Source organism: Sinocyclocheilus rhinocerous, unplaced genomic scaffold (genome assembly GCF_001515625.1).
Source record: "Sinocyclocheilus rhinocerous isolate Xijiao unplaced genomic scaffold, SAMN03320098_v1.1 scaffold362, whole genome shotgun sequence".
Lineage (NCBI taxonomy): Eukaryota > Metazoa > Chordata > Actinopteri > Cypriniformes > Cyprinidae > Sinocyclocheilus > Sinocyclocheilus rhinocerous.
The window spans coordinates 655,123-663,886 of record NW_015639507.1 but is presented as its reverse complement, the minus strand read 5'-3'; the positions used below and the strand labels follow the sequence as shown (position 1 = coordinate 663,886).

The 8,764-nt window shown below is 38.2% G+C and overlaps 1 protein-coding gene across 1 annotated transcript; it reads right to left on the bottom strand.

Moving 5' to 3' along the window:
- Positions 1 to 1,007: 1,007 nt before the first annotated feature.
- Positions 1,008 to 7,790, bottom strand: LOC107751180 (serine/threonine-protein kinase pim-3-like). The gene is made up of 5 exons (XM_016566821.1): positions 7,773 to 7,790; positions 1,675 to 2,053; positions 1,409 to 1,585; positions 1,200 to 1,288; positions 1,008 to 1,066 (listed from the first exon to the last, which is right to left on the bottom strand). Exons 1-5 carry the CDS (start codon positions 7,788 to 7,790, stop codon positions 1,055 to 1,057), a joined length of 675 nt encoding a protein of 224 aa, XP_016422307.1. The 3' UTR covers positions 1,008 to 1,054.
- Between the last annotated feature and the right edge of the window lie 974 nt (positions 7,791 to 8,764).

Sequence of the window (8,764 nt, the reverse complement as noted above, 5' to 3'; positions counted from 1 at the left end):
GTCTTAAATCAAAAACCCACATCCCCTGCTCCCCGCCACCCTTTGGGCCATCCGTAACATGGCAACAAGCAGAGCTTAAACTCAGTTTTTCATACATACCACGACTGCACTGTAAGAACACGCAGGCTGTCTTTATGTTGGATCGGCTTTGGGAACATGTTAGTCTCTCACACTTTCTTTTTCCCTTGTCTTTTTTGGGACCTGAAATACAACTAATGCTACTACTTTTTTGGTTCCTTTTGGTTTGGATGGTCGGGTTTAAGCTTGCAGTTCAAAAAATATTTCGACCTAAATTTAAGATTGACATATTTGAATTGCATATAAAATATTTGGATTACACAATTTTAACAAACGAATAAACTTAATGTGATGCATATTTGACAGTGCTTGAAATGAGGAAGATTTCTGCAATTGTAATAAACTGAATGTGTTTCAAATGCACAATAACCAGGTTTATATATTTATCAATCAATCCAGATGTTTTTAGCGTGTATTTTTAATATGACTTATGAAATCTCTTCATTTGTTTATCATATCACAACATTTGGCAGGTTTTATGGAATGCATTGCTGTTAAAATATACATTTTGTCAAAATGTTTTTCCTGTGACAATATCCATGTTTAATGAAACTAGACACACATAGACAACAGGTCATTCGAAGCATACAAAGTTAAATAAAATTCTGCGAATGGGGGCGATACAACTGAAAAACCACTACTACTATAACCGTATGATTCATTTAGTTAAAAATTTGTATCCACCTTCTATGTTGGATGTCCTAACATATACTCTAATATGACTCAAGACACCTCAAAAAAACATGGCAAATTTTCTTATGAACTTTATTATACATTTTCTTACAAAGTTTCTTATAATTTCTTATACACTTATCTAAAATCACTTATCTAAACACTTATCTATCTTATACTCTTATCTTACAAAATTTGAGTGAGTGGAGGGATGGAAAGGCCACTCATGTCAGCCCGCCAGATGCAAAGCTGACCAAAGACAGAAAACAACAGGGTGGCCGTGACAGAAGCTGTTCTTCATGGCTTACTCCATGACCTGAAACCAAAAACAAATCAGCGTTATTAGTCTAAATAGTATACATTAGCAAAATTTTGACTTGGCAAGAAGTTTATGGCTGATGATCAAACCAAACCAGAAACGACAAAAAACATCCAGCTCATCTTACTACCTTAAACCAGTCATGGAGATGCATCTTCTCCAGATTGATTCTCTGCTGTGGATCAGACTGCAGACACGCAAAAATCATCTGGCAGCATTCTATGCAAAAAGATGAGAGATGTTTGATTATTAGCTGATACTTTACACGTGCTCTCTTTCAAGCTGCAAGCCTTTTTTTGTGGTTTATAATACAAATTGTCCTTCTTTGAATAAGATCACCTTGTGAGAGGCCAGGTCTGGTCCAGCTCTTCTTACTGATCAGATCCAGGTCGTGGTCTGTGGGATAATATTCGCACACCATCATGAATAGGAGGATCCCTAGTGACCAGACAGTCCTTGGCTTTGCATGGTATCTGCCGTTCACGGTGACCTCTGGTGGACAGTACGCTTTTGTGCCTGGAGACAAAAGAGATTTTGTCTAAGCATGTTGACTATACAGGATGCAATTCTGTGAGATAATTAACAAAGCGGTTCATAACGCATACCACTGAAGACTTCGTAGGCAAATTTCTTCATTAGCGCACCGCACCTGAAGTCAGTCAATTTGACCTGCATGGTGTCCTGGTTCACCAGCAGGTTCTCCATTTTGATGTCCCGATGGAAGACATCATGCTTGATGCAAACGTTAGCCGCTTCAATGACCTGCCGTATGAGCTTTCGCGCCGTCCCCTCGTTGAGGCTTTCTCCATGGAGCGTCACAAAAATTTTCAAGTCTATGCAAGGCATGGGCCGCTTCATGACCATGATGTAATGGTCTTTGTTGTCCTCCCAGTCTAGCAGTTTTATGATCTGGGGAACTCTGGGGCCCATATTGGCCATGAGTGTCAGGCCGATCTCCATGGGGACACTTTTAGGATGACCAGGCTAATGGAAAGGAAATATGGCACTTAGATGGAGATGGTTTCCCAAATAATGAATTGGTCCACAAATCAGAACAGTTTGCCTACTGAGAACTCATTTGTAGTCTGTGATTTAATATGAATATAAGATGTTATAAACTGAAAACAGTGACTGAGAAGCAGTAATATAGAGAGCGCAGCCTACTTACCACTCTGATATATGGCATGTTCGGCGGCTTCACTGAAAATTTCACAGCCACCTGATCAACAAAACAAAAAATTAACAATTAGCATATGCACAGAGGTCATATCAGTCCAGCCATTAATTCTGAAGAGATATGCAAAGTTTAAGTAAAAAAAAAAAAAAAGAAACCTTAAGTCCATCCTTGCAGCGAGTCAAAGCCAAATCTTCCTTGACCCAGCTTGTCGCCGATTTTATAACGGCTGCGAATGTGGCCTATTAAAAGATAAACAATTGCCGTTAATATGAAATTTTATGAATTTTAGATATGCACTTTGAACTTCTTTTATAATTCATAATAACATTGTCTAATTTTCATGGATTTATTATTCTTACCCTTGTCTGGGACGTCCTACTCCAGCTGTTCCTCAGCTGCAGGACTGACTTCAGAAGCTGGAGCAATAATATGAATCAAATCAAATAAATCAGAAAAATGTTATATACTCAAATTAGAGTGGTTCTTCACTTTTGGCGTGATCTCTTAAACAATACAACTTATCCAAACAATGTGAATTAGTTTGTTAAATCTCTAACATTGACACCTAATAAAGCTATTCTCAGATCATGCAAATCTTTAATTTCAGATCACTCTTGGTGTGATAATGACAGCAGTGTTTTGGGTCAGTGATTATTTATTATAAAAAGGGAGAAGTCATTTAAGAATCAGCCATTAACCATTGATTGTACCATTGGTAAACGTCCGATATGCTCCGGCCTCAGTCTGGTACTACTTCTCGGCCTTAGCCAGGTCGTATTTAGTGGCTCTACGGTGAGGACAGCGGAGAGCAGGCCACCTCCAGAAGCTCTTTTTCTTTTTCTCCTCTCTCTCTGCCTCCTTTCCTCCACCAACACCACCAGCAACAACAGGCGCCTCATCAGGCCGATGAGAATGATGCTTCTCCGCCGTGTTAGTGGTGTATTTGAGAAGAACACATGGTTCTTCTACACAATCTTTCACAATCATGAATCGTGAAAGTAGTCCCATGATAACAATATTTGGCACTCGATAATAATCAGATAGCAATCAATCAATCAATACTCCGAAACTTCAACCTACAAAATGAGCAACTGAGTTCCAAGCCTTTAAAAAGGCAAGACGTTCCAAATGTGACATCATAATAGCTGGTGCAGAGGTGCTGAGATTAGAAAAAAATAAAAATAAACGAATGCATCACGTGGTCCGGTCTATTGTGGTTTATTATTTGTGGTCAGAATTCATGTCTAATGATATTTGATGGGAATTATATAATTTGCTGTATTTTGCACATCGTTGTATGTAAATACAGCCGCAAGGGCAGGACTGCTTAAAGTTTATGACATGTTAAAGTGATAAAGAAACATGCATGAATGAGAAAATACAGGATACTGAGTGGAAACTGCTTGGGGCGGCGGTTGGTTCTAACAGAAGGTACTTAAGGATTTTAAATAGATTATAAATATTACAACATTCTAAATGACAATGAATCTGAATGGCCTACTTTTACAAAAATGGAGTACAGAATTTAAAAAAATGGCCACACGGTGGTGCTATAATAAGTAACTTTTTACCTAATAATTCAGCAACCGTGTGATAAAATCAGCATTCTTCATTTTTATGAATCCTGCTTCAACCCCAAACAATACATCTACATTTTTATGATTATCTATAAACTTTATCTGCCATTTTAATTTAATTTAAAAAAATCTACTTTTTCGAACTCCTCCTAGACCGTTTGTCAGATGTTCACCAAAATTTGCACATGTCAGCTCTAGACCATGCTGGCAAAAAGTTATCGAAAAAATTTCTATTAGCACATACAATTTTTTATGTTTGTCTGGTGTGACCCATTATGATGTCTATATGTTGAGTGCACAAAGTTAAAACTTCTCAAACAATGTCCATATGGAGAACAAGTCATTTTAACATGTTTAGTTTCGTGAATTTGTGATGCTCAGTGGTCAAACATATAAACAGACACCAGGGGCCCGTTCTTCGTACGTCGCTAACTCAGTTAGCTGGATTTGATTGTTGATGATTTGGCATGATCTTGGATTGTTTGGTTCTTCGAAGCTCATCCTGGAGTTGCTGTCATAGCAACAGGTCTGTAAGCTTAAACCTGCTCGGGAGCAGCTTATTTCATGTAAACAGGATTAGATCGCATCTGATTGATACCCCGTAGAGTCGTGCATTAATTTGAGTGATGACAGATATTATGGGAGTGACTTGGTGGAGCGCAGGAGCTGTGTCTCATTTAGAAGGCTGCGCCCTTATGGGCTTACATTTCTGCCACAATTCTGCGCGCGAAAGATCATATTTTGAGCACACAAAAGTGCATTTTGCACACGCGCGATCTGAGTTTGTGGAGAAAATGTTCGTTTCGCAAAGAAAAAAGTCTTTCGAGCGCACGGAAATCAATTTTGCATTTAAAATACGTTTTTGGATTCATAAAATTATTACTTTATAATTGTATTCGAGTCTTACACACATGCTACACATTACAGTAAGTAGACATGGCAACCCTTCAAAACATTGAATACACACATACACACATCCTGTACAGATAATGTAGAGTCGTGCATTAACTTGAGTGCTGACAGCTATTATGGGAGTGGCTTGGTGGAGCGCAGGAGATGCAGATAACATGATCTTGACCCTTAAGAAACTTTAATTAATGCTGTCACGTAACAAATCTGTTCAAATATAAAATTAAATGAATTGCTAATTACTACATTGAAATAAAAATGTAAAGCCTGTACAAAAACTAGTAATCGTGAATATAAATAATTGGGAATCATGTAAAAAATATAAAATAAAATAAAAACAGTGCACATTTAATTTATCTATTATACCATTTTCTTATAAAAGTCCAAAAATGTGTCAAGTTTTTCGTCAGGTGTCTTTTTTAATTATATGATGTCATTACGTTGCTGTCTTGCCGCCAGCCAATCGCTGCATTGCTGATCGTGGTTTCGAGTATCGATACATAGCCCCTTTTAAACCAACCCATGAATGCGCAATTTTCTCAGATAACTCAATCAAGCCATACTAATCATCAACAACAGGTGCGTTCGAAGAACCGAGTTAGCCAGATCCTGATTAGCACAATGATATCATCTTGAATGTGAAGTTTAATCTCGGATGTAATAAACGACGTACGAAGAACGGGCCTTTCCTTCAGTAAAATGACAAATTGTTCTGTGTAGTATTGTTATATATTATAATTCCTACAAATATATTATATGATTAAAGTCCTTTTTGCAGACTAAAATAACATGCAAGCATATAGCACGCTAATCATAAACATCTGCTTGTTGACCTATGCATCTCCTGATCACATATCTATCATAATAACAATATTAAATGTTACTTTCCATTTCTTTGTAATTAATTGTGAAATTTACTAACAATTTCTGAGTTAAAATTGTTTCTGGTGTAAATCCTACACCACATTTTTTTCCCAGTGTATGTTTTAAGTGCAGAGAAGCCAGCAGTGACTCCCCAAATCCCTCAGTTTAGTTTATTTTGACTCGCCAGTTCGCTCATGGTGTTCAGATACATGTGTCGCGTCCATGGGCCATCTCTTTCAGTCTCTACCAAGCAAATAACCCCTCAGGTGTCTTGGGTGTCCCATCTATCCATAAACCCTCAGCTTATCTGTTGACAGCCTGTCCCGTCTGCTGAGAGGCTCATCTCTCTGACCATACTTCCATATCATGGATGCAGAACAACCATGTCCAAACTAGTGATACCAGCATGCAGTCGCGGTGCAGGTGGCTGGGAGATCTCAGTTGGTTAAACGGCATAGCTGAGGTTGATGGATTAAGTGTAAATCCTGTTTATGGCCATATCCTCTTTTTTATTTTTGGTAAAAATAAAACACCTGTCCCTACACCTGTGTCCGATCACAGGATCTGATATTTGGCCACATGGAAAGCGCCTCCATAGTTTTAGTAATTGTATCACCACTGAGATATGTGGATACAAATTTAGATTCCTGACTGCCAGGCAGAGGGGGTTTGCATCAGGCTGGAAGGCCTTATATATCACTGCATGATGGATGAGCCAGTGTAGAGGAATTCTCTGTGGTTCATGCTCAAACAATACTTTGCACTGAGCCGCTGCTCCAGCTTGAACCTTAAATTCATTCACGCTGCTCACAATGACAACCATTAGTGTTTACCTGAAAATGGGGATTGTTGTGTGTAAAGGTGCACTAAGTAATTTATCAACTTTTCTGTTCCACCAAAATTTCCACATCCTTCAACTTAAACTTAAAGGGATATTTCAAACAAAAATGAAAATGTACAGGCCATCCAAGATGCAGATGAGTTTGTTTCTCATAGGAACAGATTTGGAGAAATGTAGCAATACATTACTCAAAAGATCCTCTGCAGTGAATGGGTGCCGTCAGAAAATGAGAGTCTAGATTCCATAATCCATAATAACACTTCCTCCAGTGAAAAAGTGCATCCCCTTTGTCCTCTTCCATCAAAATCCACCTACATATTTGTTAAAACTGTTTATGAACAGTGCTTGATCTGTGCATTTTTCTCTCCTGATTCAGACAAGATGACTTTTTCACTGGAAAAAGCTATATTATGAATAGAGGATAGAGAAAGAAAACCGGCAGCTTTTCACTTCACAAGATGTTAAAGGGGTCATATGATGCAATTTCATTTTTTCCTTTCTCTTTGGAGTGTTACAAGCTCTTGGTGCATACAGGAGAAACAATAATGTACAGTATGTGGAAAATAATGTGTTTTTTTTACTTTAAACCGCATAAACACATTTCATTACACCAAATACACAAAATAATGTTCTTTTTAGCAGCATCATATGACCCCTTTAACTGGAGTCGTGTGGATTATTGTGATGTTTTCATCAGCTGTTTGGACTCTTATTCTTACGGCACCCATCTGTGATGTAATGCCACATTTCTCCAAATCTGTTCCAATGAAGAAACAAACTCATCTACATCTTGGAATGCCTGAATGATGCCTGAGCTATTCTATGTTTGGTTGCTTGCTTAATTTTTTTAAGTATAATCAAATTGGCTGCGCAAGTAATTCCAACTTTATAGTAGACTTTAAAAATTGAGTTGAATCTCATATATGTAAAAAATTTTTATTGAAATTGTTTAAATTATTTTGAGATACTGATAATATTTTTTACAGTGATGAGTTTCGAACAATGTGTGGGTGAGTAAACAATGACAAATGTACATTTTTGTGTGAACACTGGTATATCCACTGTAAACTACTTATGATCATATCTTATGATTTCTTATTAGGGAAATTGATACTCTAATTGTTACTCTGCAGTAATGGGTGAGTGTCTGATTCCTGTTTCTTTTTTAGTGAAATACTGAAATGCATGAGGAATATTAATCACTGCTTGATTCTGCACCAGGGCTTGGTATCAGGATAAAGTCTTTGTGAGGGCCCCGGGTCATTGCACAACCTGATGCTTCACAAAAAAAGTGAAGGAAGAAGGAGGAGGAGTATGGCAACTGTCATCACAAACAAGAAACAGCTGTCTCATTTGTGTAACTTGTTTTCTTTTAATATGAGAAGTATGTTGGTAGAGATCTTTGAGGTTTGAGGAAGGCCTGGGAGGAGAGAGAAGCTTTCCGTTTCACTCCTGGGATCATTCTTCCAGACCTTTGGTGAACTTATGCCTTTCTCTGCAGACACATCCACTCCTCTTGTCCTCTGAGGTGAGTTTAGGGACTACAGAGTGAAATATTATTGGTACTCAGAATGAAACTTAACCCCCTTAAAATCCCCGGCCACCCCACTGGCCCCCCAACATATAATAATATCAATAATAATAATTAAACATGGACATCTCCGAAACACTACCTTAAAATATTTATAAATTTATAAAGTGAGATAAACTTGCATAATGTGTAGAATCAGGGTTGCCAAGTCTGTGGTTTTCACACAGAATTGGGCTGCTTTTATTCTGTTGCCACGGGTTGTTTTTTTTAGTTCTCGGGTTGAAGCAAACCCTTCACACTATTAGTATTTCCTATTCTAGCATTCGTGAGAGGAGCAACAATTTAAGATAGGGGTCACCTATCTAATGCTGGGTACACACTAAAAGATTTTTAAAATCTTATAAGATCTTCAAAATGTGAGAGACCGAAACATGAGGACAAAAAAATCCTAGATTTAACCGTTTTGCTCCTATAGTGTGTGGTGTGCTGCGATGTTCCCCCCACACATCAGAATTTCTGATTCGCGATCGGGGTGCCGCCGACGTTCTTCCGAGCAGATTCAGCCGAGCAGATCGTCACGATGTGGGAAGATTTGCATAACACCTTCCAAATGTTCACGTAAAGAAAGAAGGCCTAACTTTGATTCTCGCTGTAGTATTGTTGTTGCCGTGTGTTTCGTTGTGAAAGCGAAACTACTTTGTTTGGTCTTCCAAAAGAGGACGATATCCGCTTCGTCATGCCTAGAGCTGATCTGTGCTGGTCGCTGAGGAAATACATCAACTTCGCGCTGTGGATC

Excerpts from the sequence above, each read along its gene's own strand:
- LOC107751180 (XM_016566821.1), bottom strand. Across the intron at positions 1,586-1,674 it reads TGCCTACGAAGTCTTCAGTG|GCACAAAAGCGTACTGTCCA; the intron begins GTATGCGTTATG and ends TTTTGTCTCCAG. Across the intron at positions 1,289-1,408 it reads CAGACCTGGCCTCTCACAAG|AATGCTGCCAGATGATTTTT; the intron begins GTGATCTTATTC and ends CTTTTTGCATAG.